The sequence below is a fragment of the Mycteria americana genome, chromosome 5, assembly GCF_035582795.1.
Source record: "Mycteria americana isolate JAX WOST 10 ecotype Jacksonville Zoo and Gardens chromosome 5, USCA_MyAme_1.0, whole genome shotgun sequence".
Taxonomy (NCBI): Eukaryota; Metazoa; Chordata; class Aves; order Ciconiiformes; family Ciconiidae; genus Mycteria; species Mycteria americana.
The window spans coordinates 4,777,147-4,798,679 of NC_134369.1; the positions used below are offsets into that span (position 1 = coordinate 4,777,147).

At 40.2% G+C, this 21,533-nt stretch overlaps 1 protein-coding gene across 2 annotated transcripts in view; it reads left to right on the top strand.

The window, feature by feature from the left end:
* NAV2 (neuron navigator 2) overlaps positions 1-21,533 on the top strand; it is a 241,872-nt gene that overhangs the window by 142,623 nt on the left and 77,716 nt on the right. For both annotated transcript variants that reach the window (XM_075502011.1, XM_075502010.1), the window contains one exon: positions 6,826-6,948. In XM_075502011.1, coding sequence (XP_075358126.1) covers positions 6,826-6,948 — 123 coding nt within the window. The remainder of the gene's footprint in view (positions 1-6,825; positions 6,949-21,533) is intronic.

The window sequence follows — 21,533 nt, forward strand, 5'->3', positions numbered from 1 at the left end:
GCCCAAATTCCGCTGTGAAATCTGGGGAGGATCTGTCCTAGTCTCTTCCCATGAGTTTTCTCAGGTCTTGCTATCTTCTTGTACATCTGTTAATCACCTGGCTTCTTTGAAGCCTGCTTTGGGGGCTGTTAATAGTTATTATTGACATTTGAAGTCTTATTGCCATAGCTATAGAGTTCTCCTTCAAGATACAGTGCTCCATTCATTTCTGAAGGGCCAAGCTAGATGAAGAGGAATAAGTAAAGCTTTAACCTGTCCTTTCTTCTCATAAACAGCCTAAAGAAAGGGGGAGAAATTGAGGCAAGCGAGGAGAACATAAAATAATATTAATATTTAACATAAAAAAATCAATATAATCTTATTCTACTAACTCTAGCTTTTGAAAGTCCAGTACCTTAAATGGATGCTTTTCAGTGCCTAATCCGTGTCATCGTCTTGGATGGGCCGACTAGATTTGTAAAAGAGTTTTAAAAATGATGGTGGAACAAGCCTCTTCCTTGAGAGGAAGGTGAATTTAAGCTTAAGGTGCATTTGGCAGACAGGTTGAGCGACTGTTGGAAAGAGGATTGTATACTGGAAAAGCCTCCTTTGAAACAGGAATGGATGCAGTGATGTGAGATGCTTTCTTTCAGTCTAATGTTCTTCTCTTATATACTGGCAGTTTCTCTTAAACTACATTTATCTAAGACTGCTAATTCCACAGAATACTGGTTTCTTCAGAAGCTCGATGAGAAGCCGGTGCCCTGGAGGGAACAGATGTGGGGGCACGTATGAAATTCGACCTATAGTGGCAGCAGCCACCCAAGTCCCTTACAGGCTATACTGTCCCCGGAATTCCTTTCCTTAGCGAATATAAGGTTTATAAGTAACAAGCCTGCAGACTTCTTGAAAGGGAGACCCAGCTGAGAACGCATGTAGAAATAAATTTAGCCCTGGGCAGCAGTGACCAAAAATTGTTATCTGATGGCTGCTGAATGACTTATGTGGCAGGCAGTCTTAAAACATCTCCAAAATAGAAAAGTACTGATTTCACAGAAGCCACTTCTTTCTGTAGATTTCTTCTTTTTTTTTCTCTTTTTTTTTTTTTCTTTTTTTCCCCAGAAAAAGGTCTGAGGATTAAGTAGCTAACGGGGGTGAACTTGTTTTGCTTCTAGACTGGTTTGGACAGTGAATAAGCAGCTACCGTTCATGTTATTAGTGATTTACAGGTGAGAGGTTTCTCCAAGTAAACTATGACACTAAAATATACTTAAGTTTTGCATAATCTCATTTTTCCTGTCTTACCCATTAGTGGAACAGTTATCTCCTCCCTTCCAGCAGTGATGAGGATTTTTGAGACTGCAAGTCATGTACTGGTTTTTCTGGGTTTACTCCATGTTTGGGTTTGAGCATCTTCAAAACAATTCACAGTTCATTCATTAGTTTGTTAATTGCAAATAGTTACCGATTATTAGTAAAAGTCTATTAATTTCTAAATTATAGACTGCCTTAAATATAAAACTAAATTTTACATGAAATGAGCAATAGGTTTGTGCTTCTATGAACCTGAAAGGTAACATTTGGTCTAATGTTAGGGATTTGGGCATTGCATTAGCAGTCCCAGCCTGAAAGCTCAGGACCTAATCCTGTTCCTGAATACCTGTAGTTGAAATTTCACGTGGATCAAAGAAAGAAATTTAAACCAGACATAGGCTTATAGACAAGGGTGTATGTTCAGCCCTTTGGTTAAAGAGATGAAGTACTGTGCTTTTGATGTGGTGGACATTATAAGGGAGGGTGGTCAGGCAAGAATAATGGATGGAAGGACTTGGGGGGGAAACGTGGGGAAAGATCATATGGTCCAATTCCACTGTCATGACGGAAAATGCAGACCAAATTCATGCTAACCTGAGAAGTTTGGGGTTGTCATCATCCTGCTGTTAGGCTAACATTTCTTTTTAAGTCAGAATTAGGACAAATTCCTGGTTGCAATAACAGGATCATTTTGATCACATGTATCATATTTCAGAAACAGCAGTGGAGAATTTTCTGCTCTTGGTGGTTTTTAGCGACTGGCAAAGTTAGACTCCTCCTTTGATACTCAAAGCTTGTTAAGTCTCTTGATCTCGTTTAACTGACTGTAACGACGAGGCAGATGAAGCCTAGTGAAAATAAACATTTGAAGGAAAACATTAAGGATAATCGTGTTATTGCTGCGGCTAAAAGAGAACACTTCTGAGTGTCAAAGCGGACGTTGACACACGGAATAATCCAAAAGCTGTAATTCCTACAAGCTTTTTGTTTCTTCAAGTTTCAAGCACTTGGGTTGCTGGGCAAGTCTTCTGCCAGGAAGCACCTGGGCAGCTATTTCCAAACTAACCTTGAATCAGAAGCACCAAGAAGAAGGCAGGAGCACCAGGGCTGCCAGAGGCAGCTCCAGTTTTGGGGCACGTTGCTGCTCTCCTGCTTGTGGGTTTGGGATGACGGAGCCATGCGATGCTGAGCAGATCAGGGTAGGCTTGCCCAGTCTGTTGTGCGCTGCTGACTTACCTGCTGCTCCTTCTCTTCCTAATACTTAAGTAAAGAATGCCTGTCCCTTGGCTATCTATTTTCAAAATTGGAAAATTCGTATTCATGCATTAAGGAGTGAAATGAATATATATGAAGTGGTAGAGTTGTCAGACCGTAAAAGGAGGTGTGCTGTTGGCTGTATACATGGGTAAGCAGGGAGTGCGGAGAGAAGTCAAGTGACTCAGACCGCTGGATTTTACTGATCCCTGGCATAAGCCATTCCTGTTTCCTCTGTGTGCCGTTCAGGAAAGGGAAATAAATCACTTCAGCATCAGAAATACCATAAAAATATTGCACTTGGAAGGACTTATTACAGCATTCAAAATTTCAGAGGCACAGAAAGGGTGTATCTGGCTAAAGAAAAGAGGAGTTTAAAGGTCCAGGTTGTCCAGGGAACTCCAAAGCAAATTACTTTATGCCTGTAATACAGGGCAGGGAGCCATTTTCTTATAGAAAAAAAAGTGTCACCTAGAAAGTGGGCTGTAAGTCCCAGTTGTGTGTTAGTAATGCTGCTCTTGTTTAGCCTGAGTCTTTTCATTCAAAGAAGTTTGGTTAATTTTGTTTCCTTGCTGATGAAGAGTGAAACTATGGAGATGAGTAGTAAGCATTAATTCGTGAAAAGATTAGAAATTTCCGTTAACCAACGTCATCACTGTCTCTCTGTCCATTCATTAAGTATTGCGATATTTGACTTCATTAGAGGCAGTCATTCCCCATTGGCTGTTGGTACCATCCCTAAATCTTTTGAAATGTACCCATTTGTATAAAAGTCACAGAGTCTGGATACTACGCTTTTCCCCAGATAGCGTATTTAAACTTTTTCTTATTTTGGGGCAGGTAGAAAGATACTTCAAAGCGCTTGGTTTTGCACTGAACGTGCTTGCAGAGTTCTTACGATTCATTAATCTAGCAAGGCATCTAGTACAAATTTGTCATGTTTTTTAATAAGAAAAGTCAAAGAAATTACCCCTACTTGATAACTGGCCTAATACAATTGTTCGGACTGCGAAGGGTCGTTGCAGAGCGAGAGGCTAGTATACCGGCATTCCATATTGTGTAGAGGTATGATAGGGCAATAAATTCAGATGGCGTTGAGTACTGTTAGAATTACATGCATGCAGGAGAATATTTCCTGGTTTTATTCCTCCCTGAGTAAAACCTCGTAAGATTGTCTTTAGAAAAATATGCCTTCATTATGTTCTCCTTTCTCATAAAGCAAAAATCTGCTGCAATAAGAGTGTTGTATTCCTAAAGGCAAGGCGGTTTCTGAGAGCCAAGACAGTGTTAAGTTTGAAGGGATGGAGAGGAAGGAAAAGAAAGCGACGGCTGGAGGTTTGTGGCACCAGTAACTTTTAATCTCCTCCACACTAACCAATGAATAGTAGAGAATTTTTTTTTATTTATTTATTTTAAAGTGTATTTATTGTAAATGCATTTTTCTCCACAGAGTTTAGAAGCTGGTACCTTGCCTTCTTCTTTTCCCTCACCGTTGCATGCAGAACTGTAGGCATTGTTAGTTTTGGCATCTTTTTGGAGTTAAACATTCCCGGGTAGAGAACATTGCGTGTAATAAAAATAAGATATAAAGCTTTCAATCTGTGATTACACAAACCTGTTTCAAAATACAAAAATCTATCTTGTGTTGTTCTGGCATGTAAGAAACTTGTCCTATTGGTATAGTTGGTAGAAGCTGTCGTCTACGTCTGCGCTTTTTTACAGGGTCTTGGTAAGAAAAACTCACGATCTAGTTGTCAAAGATGCTAAAGGCATCCAGCTTCCATTGACTTACGTAAGATTTATGAGTGCTTAAAACCACTGAAAACTGGACTGTTAGTTTTCAGTTTGATGCAATTACAGAATTGTTCTAATCTATCAGATTGCTGAGCTTCTACGTAGAGGCTGAAATCTGTTGATGCTAGTGAAAAGGCTTTCCATTGATTTCAGTGTAGCTAACTCTTAAGAGTAATATGTTTCATTTCACGTGTTCTGGGTAATGAATTCAGAGAACAGTCTATTTCAGCTGTAGTCGATCTTTTTTTATCAAAGGACTAGTCATATGCCAGAAATCTGACAGCAAAGCCAAAAGCTGCATTTTCCAGGACGTGTACAACGGGTATTCATACAGAAACGTGTTTCATGTGCAGACAAGTATCTGCAATAAACCGATTAGCATATGTACATTAGATGTTTTTGCAAAATGCTGTTTGTGTGTTTTTATAACAATATGATCTTAAGCTCCACTTTTCTGTTCTTTCCCTTTTTTTTCTTTTAGTAGCTTAAGGAAAAAAAAAAATATTCCTCCGCAATAAAATATTTGTCAACTATGTCAAACACAAGTTAGAAGGCAAGACCTAAGGCGAATTCCACACGAGTTACGGTGCAACTGCTCCTCTTGCTTTTTAATGTCTTTGTTTATGAGTTCGGGGAATCGTGTCCCCGCAGATGCGCTGAACGGAGAATACTCTGGTGTCCGACTTGTCGGGCTTAGCAACCTCTTTGTTAGATTCCCCAGAGAGACTCCTCGGTTGTTCTGGGAAGGCCCCGCACGGATTTATACATCCAACTGAAATGCTAACCAGCAGGTTGTGCAAGGCTTATTGACTCTTTACCATCCCATTTTTATAAATGTAGTAATCGAATTTGAGTGGGTTAAGTAAATCTCTTGCAGCACCATCTCGCCAGCAGAGGCATTGCTGGCTGCAGCCAGGAGCATCTGTCCTTTCTTGCTGCAGATGAGGGTGTCTCGCTGCTAGGGAAAAAGCTCTATGCCTTGTTAAGCAAGAGGAAGGTGTCCTGTCTATCTGGATATTATTCTGTGGGCTGCCATCGTTTCGCTACGAGTGGCTAAAGGATTAAGCGGATACAATCCCGTCAAACTCCCAACTCGGTGAGGTATGTTCCATGTCCAGTGGTGTGCCAGAGACAGCGGCCGTATTGCTAGAGTTGTTAGAGTTATTTCAGTCTCAAGTGTGTGAAAACCTTTACGGCGTGTTTGCGCAACTGTCGGTGCTGCTCCTGGGCTGACGGACCGATTGGGGTAGCACAGAGCTCGCTCTATGCCAGTGTCTTGAGAGGCGAATGGAACTTGCCTTTCTAGTTTAAAGCGAGCTCGCATACATCCGTAGTCAGAAATACTTTTAGAAATTAAGCTAAACCAAGAGAAAAATCGTCCTGTTTTATTTTGACGCTTTGAACTTGTTTACCTCCTGCTGTTGTAAAAGGCCACAAAATATTTTAAAACACTATTGAGATATTGATGTAGGGCAGCTCATTGAGGAGCTACTAAAGAGAAGACTGGAGTAACTTCTTCATTTCAGTATTAATATATTAAAATATTTTATTCATAAACTGAACCAAAGTGGTAGGTGGTTGTACAGTTTTTAAAACTTCCTTTTTTTCGTTACCACAACATCCTGAAGTTACATTACGTGATGGCTGTTGCTGTCTGCATCGGTACAGACTTCAGCAAAATGCTGGATAACACAACCTGCATTATTGTGAGGAATTGTTCCCGGTGATCAACAACATCTATCTATTCTTGTCCACCAAGTGTCATCTCTGTTCACTTTAACATTTATTTTTCATTTGTCTGAACTAGAAAGTAAGAAATGCGCTATCTTAGCAGTTCGTGAAGTATCATATATACACCTGACACTTCTTAATACCCAAGAATAGTAACCCTTTTTAAATGCAGATGTCTCTAGGTCACAGTTGCAGACAGAGTACAATGTAGGAGCCAAAACAAGGCTGAAAAAACCTTTTCATTCATTCTGCAACTTTGATTTCTCACAATAAACCTTGGGATCTTCATTGTTCATGGACCACTGACAAAATCCAGGATTAATTCAATGTGATTTTTGGAGCTAACTTGTAAAAGCATTGAGATTTCCATCGTGCTGTTTTAGCCCACACAGAAGAGTTCAGGATGGTATAAACCATGGGTTTTTTTGACAGGAAGGGATAATTAATGACAGCATTCACAAATATTAAATGACTTCCATTTAGGCATCCTTAATGAAAGTTAAGTATTCTTCCTTAATACAGGTATGTTGAAATCCAATTCTTATCGATGAGAGAGAGCGCAAGATGTAATGGAGAACAACAAGAGGCAAAAAAATAAAGTTTTCCTTGCTTCATATTCCGAGTAATATTCTTAACTCAAAAGTGGGGAAATTGCAATATGCAGTTAAAAACATGCAGAAGATACGAGGTGTAGTAATATCTAGAAGTCTGATTGTTTTCCTAAACGTGACATTTTGTTTTGCTGCTTTAAAGGTATATGACCGATGGTGGTCTGGGCCTCTATACTCGAAGGCTAAACCGGCTGCCTGATGGCATGGCCGCAGTGCGGGAGACGATGCAGCGTAATACTTCACTGGGACTCGGAGATGCCGACAGGTAAGGTCTCATCCAGCAAATGCTCGCGTATAATGGCGCATCTGATTCGCGCTGTATCTAATGCGTATTGGATCTCTAAGGTTAAATAGCTTTGGGAATTCAGATACTGACTACGTGGGTATAAGCTTCCTCAGAGTATTTTAGGTTATACCTTCACAGAGGTGCCAGGATAAATGCTGACTTTGTCTTCTGATTGCTTTGCTGAAACCTCATCTGGGCTTTTGTGCATAGGATGCAACACAAGAAAATGTAAAACTTCTATTTTTAGTTGTGCTTGAAGTAAGAAAGACCTAATTCTCTTCTCCCTTCCACTGATTCTTCCAAGTCCAGTGGTTCAGTGTGAATGGTCAAGGCCGAAGATCAAGAACTAGGGGACTAAAAATCCATAATTTATGGGAGTGCAATCATAAAGGAAGCCAGGGAGATGGACAGTAATGAGACCTATATTCTGTTAGGGTTGAGATAAACGGGTTAAATACTTTTGCTTTTAATGGCGTCAGCTCCTTCTTTCCCTTCCAAACCCAAGGCCTGATGAGTGTTACTGTTGATGTAATAAGTGAACCATATCCTTTTTCTTCTGTGAGGGGCCCCTAAGTATAAAACTTGGATTTTGAGTTACAGTTTGAACCAATTTCTGAACTAAAAGTTTCTTCTCTTTTTGCTTTGTTATCGATAAGTCTTTCCTGGGACATAATGCAGTTGACCGAGTGTGATATGGCTGGTACTTTCTTGATAGTGATGCATGGATTACTAAGGAAATACAAGTGACACAGAATCTAGCCTTGTTTTCAAAGCAAGCCACACTAAATTTGCTTTGGTGTTCTCTTCATATTAGTAAAGAGCAGGATGGTAAATCTAAACAAAAGAACTAGAAGTTCTCAGAGAATCTCAGCTCAGTTTCAATCGCTGAGTCAACATATGCTTGCCAGTTGTAAAATATACCTGGATTTTTCAGGAGCTCGTATCTCCTCCTGAAATTTGCAACTTGAAACCCGTACTGGGCTGACAGCACTCGCTCCTGGTTGACTGTGGGTGAAGGCGTTGCCACCTGGTGATGCAACTGAAGACTAATCAAGTATCATCCCCGTCTGTTGCTATGGCTTCTCAGCATTGCCACATCAACAGAAGCTATCTGTTTACGACCCAGCGTTGGTCTAATATAATTTATATCTTGTTTAAGTAACAGTCGGCCTTCTGGAGAGCTAGTGATACATTCCTCGTCATTGATTCCTTCCCCCGTCCCATATTTTCTGTGCTTGCAACACTTTTTCTTGGCATGTAAATTATTCTCACATTTTATTTGCTAAGCTCCTTACTGGAAGACACCGCACATCAGGACCAATTACGTACGTTCGACAAGAGAGATTATTTGTGTGTTTAAACATATTCCACTTAGAATGGGATTGTGACACACTGAAATGCAATCCCTAGTTTATGTCAATTGTTTGAGCTTTGAAAATCATTCTTTCAGTTCACATGGAGGGGACGGACTTTACACACAATAAAGACTCTGTATGGCTGGCAATTTAGCTGCAACACGGCATCGCAGAAAAATTACCCTTGGTCCCAGAGTTGGTGACATTATAACGTGTTGGTTTGTTTTAGTCTTTTCTATTTAAATGTAAGCCTACTCACCTTATGCAGGAGATCAGGGGTTTTTGACAATAGGGCAGTGATTTAAAAATAGCTCCTCTTTGGTTGCTGGGTGATCATGATGGGCAGTTTAAACAAAAAATTAATCTCGGTTTGAGCAGCAGTTTTCCACGGTGAAAATTGGCATAAGGAAAAGGAGTTGAATACAACGGTACAGTAATGAATTGCTTTCTTCATTCTGTGAATGGAGGCGGCAAGCAGGAGTGCTGAGTTGCTTTTTTGGCACACCTAGAAAACATAGGAAGATTACGTTGAACTTGTCCAAAGCAGATGTTAATTGAATGCATGGGAGAACGAGTGTGAAAGGCTATGAACCTTTGAGTATACGGTTAATCATTAGAAAGTTATCAGAGGAATTTTTGCAACATGCTTACTTGTTTAGTTTCTTGTGTTATTAATTGTAGAAGTTTAGTTGTGAAGCTTTTACTCGTTGGCTCTGGTAACATAAAGCACAGACCATAGAAGGTACATTTTCCCCTGCAGCAGGGAAATCCAAACAAGGCAATTTAATTTAATGCTTGATTGCAAGGTTAATGGAATGATTGCACAACACAGCTGAGCTTATTTATTCACTTCAAGACAATTTGTGTTTGCATAGAACAAAGGCATTTTTAATGAAAAAATGCCTTTTTATTTAGTTTGTGATTTTTTTTTTTTTTTTAAAAGGTTGCAAATTAACCACCTATGGTTTTGTCTCTTCTATGTATATGGACTTGGTGTGAACCATCTGGTTATTTAAGTTGATTTCACTTTGTCAGGCGCAGCTGCTTGATCTGAGACTAAATTCCGCCCTTACTTTCATATATGTAACTTGCATTTATGAATACATATAGATAAGAGGGAAGAAATTTGAAACTTAGATTTGGCTAAATCTTTCTGTAACTGCGTACTTGTATAACCTATTATTTAGAGAAGATAATTCAGACCTGTGCTGATTTATCATGTCCTTGTGAATAGGACAGAAGACTATATTTACGAATGTGAGCTTGTCAAGAGTAACTTTAATGCTGTTATTAGGGAAATGTCTGTATGGCTTTTTTTAAAATCCTCAGTGATGAAGTGCTTAAATAAGTACTTCTGAGCATGATTAACTGGAATTGTTTCACTTTTACAATTTAATTTGAGGTTGCGTGAATTACGTGTCTTTGCATAAGAGCGTAAGGCATAAAAAGGTCTTCCCAGCTTCTGACTATAAGGACCTGTCTCATCAGAGAGCAGATTACGTTGTCTTGGTACTTCCAACAGCTGCGGCATTGGTGGACTGTAGGTAAAACAGGGCTCAGGTGTTGAGCATGCTATTCAAGAGTGTTTCTGTATCATGGTTCAGATCTGTGACGACTACAGTGACAGTCTTGTCGCGCTCTTAGTTAAAAACAAGACCATATTCAGCTCAGCTCTCAGAAGGACTTATGACTGAAGCTGGCTCCTGGCACTAGTAGCATTTCCTGCTTTTGGCAAGATTTTTGGATAATCCCAGAGGAAACTGTAGAACCAGGAGAGGAGATGGACAGGAAAGAAGAATTGGAAGTGAAGCAGAAACCGAGCAGAAAGCCGGAGGACATTCCATGCAGAGCACGGATATATCGCTGTTAATAAGAACGTCATTGAGTGCAGATTTTTTCAGATGCTACGATTTATAGTAATTTCTACAAATGGTAAAAATTACAGCTTTCAAAAATAGCTGAAGAGTAGTATTTTGCATTTTATAAAAACAGGTTAAGGTTATTTATATGTCTCGTGGCTCAGGTAGTAGACATCGCTTCACGTTCATTCGTGGAATAAAACCCTTTGACTGGAGTATGTTTAAATTCACTAACTGCAATTTAATTTCTTTGATCCTGTTACAGTGATGAGATTACTAAAAAGATGGGTTAGTGTTCAGTGCTGGAGGGAGATTACTGGACTGCCTTCATAACCATGGGAACTTGGATCACACTTCAGAAGAACTGAAAAGCAGGTTGAAGCAAGTCACCAAATTGGGGGCAATACTGGCCTGTTCTGAAAAGTGGGGAGAGAAGGAGACGTCACTGCTTTTGGAAGGAGGCAAATTCCACTGAAAGCAGAATTACAGACATGGTGCTGAAGGGTATCGCATAAGAAGTGCATCAAATGTTTGTCGTCTTAAGTGCTACTTTATTGTAGGCAATGGAAAAATGTTAAAATATAAGGGGGGAAAAAAAAAAGGGAAATTTTTGTTAAGGTATTCTTTGGGTAGTTTTATAGTAGGATAAGACAGCTTTAAGTCCTGAGCGTGTATTTTCCGTTTTTCTTCTTAACTGAGACAATGCAGCTAAAATTAAAGGAAGATGTCTGCAGTTCCTGGCTTTGCAGATGAGGAGTTAAGTCCTCCATACGCAGAGAACATCCCTTAGCAATACTACCCCATTACTACCCATCTCATCGTTACTGTAGTTTTGCTACTCTAGCAGTGGTAGCATGATGCATACGAAAAGGGGGGAAAATGGAGAAAATGTGCCTGGAATAGACACATAGACTGGATAGTCTTTGTCTTAAAATGTTAAAACATGACGGGGTGATATCTTAAACTTCAGACGGACCCAACTGTTGTAAAAATACATGGAAATAGATATTCCTGCATTGTAATGGCAGTGGAATTCCCATCATCTCCTTCCCCCACAGCATCTCCTGCTCCTGCAGTGCTCCCTCAGGAGCGTTGACATAAGTGTTTGTGGAGTTTCACAGTAAACGAACTTGCAGGGAGATTCATCTGGTATTTTATGCGAATGGGTTTGCGGAGGGGAGGATGTCCTTTCTGTCAGGAGAAGGAGTAACTATATCCATTGAAATCATCTACAGACCTCAGGAGATCTCCGCTAAGAAAGTTGCTGCCAAGCTGTTACCACTCTGCCAGGAAGATTTCATGCCATCAGTTCACAGTTCCTTCACTTCCAGAAAGCTCTGGCAATGGTACTTGCATTCAGTAGTTACTATTAAAATAATTTATAAATCCTACTTTTCCCATTTTTTTCTTTGCTAGGACAGTGGAACACCCCTATATCCTAAATAAACGTATACTAAAGCAGATCCTAAATAAACATATACTAAAGCAGATCCTATATACTAAATAAGCATAGCTTTCTAGAAAATAATTTAAAAGTCTCTAAATTGTTTTAAGATAATATAGATCAAAAAGTAAGTGCCAACACCCGAGCCTTCATTGCTCGCTGTGTCTGTGCTGGGCGTCACTGCAATTTGTAAATACAAGCCCATATATAGTTGCTTAACAGCAAAGTCACAGGACTGGTGAAATTATTCATGCCTAACAAATCTTCTGTTCTGCTTGACCATCTGTTTGGATTTTAGCACTAAGTTAGAAAAAATGCTACTGCTTCTAAGTATGCAAGTTGTACCTTGGTACCTATAGATATCTATCTCTCTGTCTTTGAAAGATCCCACGTTTATCTTGAAAACTGACTCGCAGAAACAGGGAAATTCACATTGCAAAGATTCTTTGAAGTTTATGGCCTTGGGATCTGCTGATTAGAATCACAATACCTTATACTTTTATTTTCCAAGGAATCTTTTTACAAGCCGTAATCCAAAGTGGGTTTAGGTTACATAAAGTAATTGCAAAGTTAAGCAACAAATAGTAGTTGAAAGCAAAGGTATGGTAGCTATACCCGAGGGCTGAAATTAGCAGTATCAAAAGGAAAAAAAAGACGTTCTACTTTCAAACAAGGCAAGGTTAGTCAAGGGAAGCCATGTCTTTTGGCAGATCCATTTCAGTGGGCTAAAAATGACAAACTTCTGGGCATGTAAGCTCTTCTTCAGGTCTAAAACAGAAGCAAGAATTTTCGTTACTAAATACAAGTTGAAGAACAACGGCTCTACATTTACCTGGATGTATTAGTAGTTTAGACTAACTCTTAAAGACAGACGATGCCTAAGAAGCAGAGGAAGATTTAGCAAGGAAAGGCATGGTACGATGTTTGTGTGCTGTAGAAGAGAGAGAGATGGATGATTTTATCACCTGTGTAACACAGAGGGGTTAACTGGGGAGAGGGAGGAAATTAGTACAGGCTGGAAAGGCTGTTTCTCTATTGAACCTATGGTTTTTCATATCCACCAGAGTTGTTATAATACTCTGGTTTATTCTTTGAAGATGCTTTATAGAACTCCCTTGAAGATGAGAAGGAAGAGGTCAGAGATGAAGTGGCTGTGTGAGAATTGCCCCCCTTGGGTAACCAGGTTCTTCTCAACTTTGTGGCTTGCATGTGAATTCTTCAGTGGGCACAGTAATACTTTTTTTTTCTTCTTCTTTTTTTTTTTTTTTTCTTTTTTTCCACACACATAGTTTTGGGGATACATATGGTACACTGGATGAAGTATACTACATCCTGGGAAGCACTTCTGTAGGATTTGGTGATAGTGTCAATTCTGTTTAGAGAGGCATGATGGAATGGGGATATGTTGGAAAGTATTATTTGTTTCTCAGGCTTGGTCTAATTTTACTCATTGCACGATGGTCAGCAAAGAGTTTGCTTCCAGCAGTTAGCTTGGTGAGGCTGGGAGCTGTTTGAAGGCTAGAAAGAGTTTTGAGGAGGGGATGACTGAAGTAGACCGTTTTTCAGCAGAGGTTGTATTTGTTTAAAAATTTCTATCCGGGCTCTAGATTATCACGTCATGTAGCAATAGCGGATGTATGATTGACATGGGGGGGGTTGGTACTTGAAGCATTTTTGTGCCGGTTAACTGACTTTCTGTAAAAACGCAATTTGTTTTCCTATGGGACAGTCCCTTTCCCATGTATGCATGGCCACAAAAAAAAAAGCAGATTTTACTGCTGTGAGGACCTATGTGCATCCGAGAAGCCAAGAATTATCCTATTCTTCTTTGAACTAATACCTGTTTTAGTAGCTCCACAGGCTGACGGGGCAATTGAGAGCAGTTCTTCTCTTTTTCAAGAACTTTCTTCCAATGAGGAGGTACAGTTCTACCACTTGACATTAAAAAATAAACCAACCAAAAAAACCACCCCGCAATCGCAAGCTGTTCCCTCCAAAATTAGTAGATTAGGCAATCATGACGTGCTTGACTGTCACTATAGTTTTAAACCCCTTCTTCAGAATTGCTTTTTTGCTTACATGTAAACTGAAGAGATAGGCTGGATCTGGGCTTTAGGAACTGCATTTCTTGTTGAAACTTTTTTTACTCATGTCATGCCCCTTGCTTTTGTTCTTGTGATTCTGATTCTGCACTCCTTTATGTTTTAGAGGGTATTTCCACCTCTGCTCTAGCATCTAATTAAAATGCTTCAGCCAGGAGCTGAAGTTCACTACAAAGCTAATGGAAGGTGGCAGGTGTCCTCAAGGAACTCATCACGGCTAAGTTAGGACTGACTTTTTGCCCATATATTCCACTGTGGACAGTTAGTCACTTCCCCTAGAAGGTTGCACTGCTGCATGTGTACAGGTGAAGGGACCTTACCTTTTTCAGAATTGGGGATACCGATTCTGTAGAAATCAGAAAAACTGCCTGATCTAAGCAGCTGAATAATTTGCATCTAGGGATGGCAAAATCACGATCCTACACCACTAGAACTAGATTTTCCTGAAGTGACATTTCCTTTCGTGCACACCCACGTTATGTGTATAAGTATGAAGTTGATCTAACTGCTGATTTGGAGGCTCTTCTGAAACCCTCAATATTTCTGGTTCCATTGCCAGAGATTAGCGCTGTCTTTTCTGTTGTATGGAGGGGCTTTTAAAACACTTTAGGCATGTGGGAAATTAAGCTTGTATTCCAAGGGTAAACAAGATTGTAGATACAAAGACCATTTTGAACTGTATCAGGGTCTTTGTGCTTTGCATGACAAACCGAAGAATGTGAAATGCTTGCTGACATAGTGCAGACTTTGTTATTTGGTTTTCCATGTCGAATGGCAAGAGAGTCAACATAGTCTCACAACTGACCTATACCAGTAACCTCGGAGTTTGGGATTTGGAGATTGAATAGATAAAACTAATAGCAGACAGCTGTCAGACTCCAAAAGAAGAATCCCAGTTTGGGGCTGTTTGACGAGCGTGGAAGCTCATTGTGGCTGTAAAGCAAATTTCAAGACAGATGGTTTTTTCAAATATTGTGTGCTTTTCTAAATGTTTTATTACCAGAAAACCTAAAGATTCTCCCTTTGGTCTTTGTTTGCCCTTCTTAGGTAGTTTGTTGGTGCTTTGGAGTTGTCCATAATTGTACATTTCATTATAATTTTTCATTAGTTTTCTTTGCTTCTGTTCTACAGCTATGTATTCTCTTGTGAGTATAATATTCTGTTAGCATTAGCTTACATGGTAATAGAAATATTAATGTTAATAGCCAGGATCTAAGCTTTTGGTTTCATGGCTGAATGTTTCCTGTAATTGTATTGTTTGGAAAATGGTATCAAAATTCTGATCCCAAATGTGAGGTGCACGTGTCTTCCTGCATGCTCTTATGAGCTTTGCTGGGGTTTTTTGTTTCTTTTTCTTTACTTTATTGATTATGTTTTTTGAATATTCAGTCTTTATTCCCAGTCTTGTCCCCTCCAGTGAAGAGCTTTCAAACATGGTACTGCAGATGGGGTGAGGGAACACCCTCTTTATCATCAGTGAGAAGCCTCCAAGGAATTCAGGATATCCAGATGCTTTGAAGGATCCATTTCCTATACAGGGAAATGAGACTCCGAATTTGGACAGCTAACCGATACGTTTCAAGTTGGATGGTACTCATAGCCCTGTATATCCAATACGCATCCACATCTGCAGCATAGCAGGAGAAGCTGTAAGGTATCCACAACTCTGAGCTCATATGTAAAATGCTATGTATTTCGTAAGCAGTCATCTCCTTCAGCTGTCCTGAATGGCAGCTCCTGTGTTAAGAAGGTCATGAAGTAAGGGGGATACTTTTGGGCTGGCTGATGTCAAAAGAAACGAAAGCGTCCCCGACCTAGTATTCTCCGAGGCAGAAGATACGTTCAGCTAAAATGAAGGTTCACTCCCTCTTTCCGTGGCACTTCAGAAGGAGGTGCGCTCTCGTCCCTCCTCTCACAGACCTTACCTACCAACGATACCTGGGTTTTCATAAAGAAGGGACTGTCTCATTTCCCACGTATGTCTATACAGCGTTTGCCGCTCCACAGGTACAGGGTGGCTCCTGAAAGCCGGAGGGCAGACAGAAGTGCAGCAGTGGGGACGTACGGACTGCGTAGCATGCACGTCTGTCCCCACTGGAAGGACTTCCCAGCTCTGGAGAGCAGCAGCGCTGCGTTTTGCAGTAGGAGTGCCGAGGGAGTGGCAGGGACAGAAGAGCATAATTATATTTTTGCTGCCCCGGGATTCTTGGAGCTAGTGCATTTATATCGGGCCGTTCCTTGATGTCATGATAACTTCCTTGGTGGCCAACAAGCTACTCCATACTGGGGGTCAGTACCCTTCTTATCTGTAAGTCCTATTCTGCTCTTCTCCGTTCCTCAGCTTCCTCATGGTATAGGGATTTTCCAGCAGTATGATAAGGTGACTTTGTGACCTTTTTATGACAGCTAATAGGATTCACAGTGAAGTTGAGACTCCACAGAACAAGTAGTCACTTTGCTCCTGATCTTTCTGAGATGAGCCGCAGCATCCTGAGGCTTAAACGGCCCAGTGTTAACGCAGCTGCATGGGGCTTAAAAATGCTCTGCTATTATATAAACAGGCATTAAGGCTTTCACGTGATAGTCTTACGTTGCTTAAGTGTGTACAGTTAAATATACATTTGGCGAGGACAAATAATTGCATACTCTACCGTGGAAACACTTGGAGCTACATCGTGCTGTTACAGCAGTATTATGAGAATGTGTGTAATTTGTTTTTATTAATAATTGTTTTTTATATTCTCACTAAAAATAAAACATTTTATTAACACTGATTGCTGCAATTTGAGACTAATTAATTTGACGTGAGTGGCATTGGAACAGTGCGAAACCTGTGTGCAAGAGTTAGCACAGGGAGCCTGAGTAACTACCGCGTTGCTAGAGGCTATGTTTATGTGTGTCCAGCTATATGTGGTCAATAAGTAGCCAGAGGATCAGCGCTAAACATTGGATGTCTGATTAGTGCCGGAGCAAAGTCCAAGGGCTGAGGGCAGCTCTTTTTAACTATATGATTTTTTTTGTGTGTGTGTCGTTGTTTCTTAACTGACAAAGGCTCAGCTCAGCAGCTACTGTGGAGTTACCATGTGCTCTCATCAGCCCCAAGTAATATTTTTATCTTTTTAATCTAATTTTAACTTTAAAGTTTATCTTTTCTGATTATGTTGTTAGTTTAAGTTAATTTTCATATATATCAACTAATTCATTCGTTTTGGTTTGGGGGAAATGAGCAAACCACCTTGAGTGTTCAAAAAGGTTTTATTCCCTCTTTCATGTTCGTAGTCAAGATTGATTTATTCTTGTTATGAAACTTGCAGCTAGAAATACTCTTTGTAACATGACTTAATGCCTTAAACATCTCTTTGAAACTATTGATGTTATTTGATACTATCTGATATATGCATGCATAGTTTTATGTTCCATTTGCATTTTTATGCAAAGATTTCATTTTTATTTTCAGAGCTGACTGAAACATAATGTTGCATTTGCAAAACTAGAACTGTTTTGAATGCAGAAGGGAAGAATGGAATATTGTCAGGAAATAGCTAGAATGTATTCATAGACAACTGTATGTCTCTATGGAAAGAGAGGAGAGGGAAAAGGAGAAGGAAGAATCACCAACATGAGCCTCCGGGAAAGAGATGTGTTGGCACATATCACAGAGTATCCTCTGCCAACTGAAGTTCACGGAGGTTATGTTCATCCAGGAAAGCCTTATACTCCACTTAATCTGTATTTTGGGACTATGTGTATTCTCTGTCTACTCCTAGAGAGAGAATTTATCCATCTGTGCTTTGAGAGCATTTCTGAACCAAAGGACTCATGAGATGGATCAGGTGGTGGCAAGAAATCTGCATTTATACGTCTCTGATGTCTTAAATGTGCATGCAAAAGAAAGACGCAAATTTTCTGAAATCAGAAGATTGTGATTTTGAACTGAAGGCAGGGTATGAGTTGTGTGCTCTAATTTGTGTTGAAATTCTTTGTTGGCTTCTAACGATAACCACTAAGCCATTTTTTTTGTTAATCTATATTGAAAGCAAATATGTCCTATGGCAACATGAAGTCGCTTGTCATGGCTTTTGGTCAAAGCACGCTGGTGACTTGGCTTCCAACACCAACATCCAGAGGGTAGGATCAGAGGTGTCTTCCACGCTGTGGCTTAGAGCTTGGGTCCCTTTCTGCAATAGCTTCTGACTGATTCTCAGTTTTAGCGACATTCTGCTTCTCTCTCTCACCATGTTTTTATGGGCTGACCTTATGTTAGCTGTAATGAGCTAAACATGTGACTGATAAAATAATCATTCCTTCCTGTGAGTCATTCCATATGTTTTCCCCTCTCCACCACCACAATTCCAGTCATACTTGACCCAGTTATTTTACCTTTCCTACACCGTCCTGTCTATGCTACCAGTTTGTTTTCTCTTGCAGCCATTTATCTCTTTCCAAGCAACGCATTGTGCTTTCAATGGTGGGCTTTCATCACATCTGCCTTTGTCCTCAACGAATTACTGAAACCCAACTTCATCCATGAAACGTGTTTGAATCTTAAAGTCGCTCCCCACTTTGGATACATTCTCCTCTTATTTAATGGCACCAGTCTCTGATTTCACTTTCAGATTTTAACACCATTAGAATGAGGGAGCTTGCGATACATGGCGATGTGGTTAAGTTTATTATGGCAATGTATATGTTATCAAATCATTTAGGAACAAGGGATTATTTTAGAAAGAAAAAAATGAGAGCCAAAGGTAACTTACGACTTGGCTAAGCAAGGCTGGGTGGGATCATGGGAAGAGAACAAAACTTTCTTTGGACATTTTCAGGAATAGTAGTGAATTGTAGCTGTAACTTAAGTAGAATGGATTCAAGGGAGACAAAGAAAACAGTAATTATAAGGAAAACCTCTCTGGCGCTTAACTGACTTGTAAACCAGTCTCTGGGAAGTCTGTCCTTTGGGTCTTTAAAAATCTGTACGACCCAAAGCACAACCCCACGTTAGAGGGAAGGTGGTGTGAATAACCGAAGAGGGGGTTTCCAGATGAATCGTTGTTTATTTCATTATTAATCTGAAGGCAAGGACTTTCCTCGTAGTTTGTTAGGTGTGCCTGTTATGATGCAAAATATGAATGCTTGCATTAATCCAACTAGTAATCTGGGGTGGGGTTTTTTCTTTTCTTTTGGGGTGCACATCTAGTGATTCTTAGCCTTTCATCTTACTATCTCTTGTGCAGTTCACTTCATTAAAGTCTCTAAACAAAGATATCCAATGACCACTCCTTAATTCTAGAGGAATGCGCTGACCTAGAGCTGTCTTTACCAGTACTAGTCTATGTTAAGTCTCTGATAGCAAAGTGAGACACCATTTCACAGCTCGGCTTTAACAAGATGGCCACGTTCTGCCGATGTTGAAATAGGACAGAGAGATGAGAGGCTGGTTTAAAATTATTTCCATTCCATTATTGCACTGGGATAAAACAGAAAATAAGGGTTTGGTTTTTGTTCTTGTTTTTCCCTTACAGAGTAGTGATGCGGTGATTAAGGTTCTAATGTAAAAAGTCAAGTTGAGGTCTCTGCTGTGCCTGACTGGAGCAGGGATCTCAGTTTTGGCCTCCTCTGTTTGGGTTGTTTCTTTAAGAATATTTCTCTCTGTCTCTCCTGCCAAATTATTTGCTGGAAATAATGTCAGCACAAGATATCGAAAGGTGTTAATTGGACTCTTGGCTATTGTGGAGCTATCAGGTCACGGAAGTGGGATGGAAAGAATTAAGGTTGAAGTCCTTGAACTCCCACATCCCCCCTGGATGATTTAACTATGCAAATTAGCAGAGGGTCCAAGGGATTCTTCTCAGTGTTGGGAAGAGTTACATTTTTTTATAAACCAACAGGATATTTAATGATATTTAATCGAAAAATTCCAAACCATCTCCAAAACATTGCTGTAGCAGTAGCAGAACTGGCAGTTTGAGAGTTTTATCTAAAGCTTGCCAAAGTAGAGGTGGGGAGAGAGTGCTTTTAAACAAAATAAATTTCTGACTGGATTCCAGTTACTGCTTCGAAGCTGCTTTTGTGTTACCACTGTGGTGTAAAGGTGTTGTGTTTGGTTAGAAGGTAGGCCTACAAAGTTCTTAGGATCTCAAAGAAAGAATGAGTGGTAGGGAAAAAATTGCGCCTATGTATGTATTGCATATGAAAAATGGCATTAACAGAAAACTGAGGTTGTGCATAGTCCACCTGCTGCGACAAGCGGGCAGGCGTTCCCCGAGTACAGCCGTCGGCACGGTAGAGCAGTGATCTACCTCTGCAGCAGATCTGTCTCGTGCAGTTGAATAGGAGTCATAAAAAGAGAAAAAGAAAAAAAAAATCCCATCATGAAAGGATATACCCAAATGTGTATTTACAGACAATTTCAGTTTCATATTTCCCTTCCAATTTGTCCCACACCCATTTTTTCCTTCTCCAAGCCCGCTTGAGGCTTCTTGTCCTGGTTCTGTTGCTTTTGTGTAGCAGGTCCCAGCCTTCGACTTCAGAGTTTCCATCTAAATTTGTTTTCTCTTTCCTTCTCTTTTTTCGACTTACTCTCCGTACATAGTCTCGGCTTCCCTTCTGGACTTATTGTCTCTGTTCTCCAGGGTCTTCCGGAACCAAATAAAACATTTATATTGTGAGACAAGGTTTCTCAGGGAAGGTCGATGTAACTTAATAGTAAAATCATGTATATTTTCTAACGATACTCAGGAATTGTTGTGCTGTTCTTAACTGAGACCGAAGTCCATCCTTAGGTTGGCATGCAGCTTGGAAAACTTCGGGCCAAACAGCTCAATTTTGGCAAAATGATAAATAATTGAACTCATTCCCCCTGCTAATTATTTCATTATTGTAACACAGCCATCTCTGAAGCAGAGGGTGTAGCCTCAGAGAGAACAAACACGCGGCGTAAAACCCAGCAGGGCTGGGGCTGGGGAAGGAATTACTGGGCAAGGAACAGTTTTGCAAGTTTTTGCTCTTAGAGAAATGCTAGGAAAGGTTAGAGAGTCCTGCAGAGACCCTGGGACCTCAGGACTTCTGCAGGGTAGGGAGTGGAGGGAGGAAACAGTGCCAGCATCAGTGATGCAGACCTCTCAGCAGACAGGGCTATAGCAGAAATGAGCCGGCGAGAAAGCTTTGCTCCGACCTACCGAAAAAAGTAAAATTGTGCTTTTCTGTTACATTTTATGGCTGGAACGATTAAAAGGTTAAATTCATCTGAAGTACGATATGAGAAGGGTGGCACGGCGTTAAAAAGGTTTATGACTTTGCACAGTTGAGCTTTTGTTTTGTCCCACTTTCTCATTTTCTCCCTTTAAAAAAAAAAACAACAACAAAAGACAGAAATAGAAGCCTAACTGCTTTTAACTTGTTATCAGGTACGAATTAGAGAGAGATAACGTAGGCGAAGTTGCGTGTATGAACGGATCATTTGAACAGGCTGCAGTCCAGTGGGGGGGGTGGCAGGGGAATGTAGCACCACAGGAGAGGCTCCACTCAGCTTTGGACTGGATCAGATGCTTGAGGACAATTAAACACACAAGATTTCCCCCTTTAAACAAAGGCACAGAAGGGAGTCTCCCTGTTTTCTCTGCTGTTAATCATCAAGAGGAGAGAAGAATGCGTAAAGGAAGAAAGAAAAGATGGTGCTGTTTAAAGGAAGGATGTTAGACCCCAGCAGGATGCCTGCTTGAGTTGCATCTCAATAAATAATAAGCGCTTGTTATGCTAATAGTCGCTATTTTCAATAACATGATTTGCATACAGATCATATGCATGT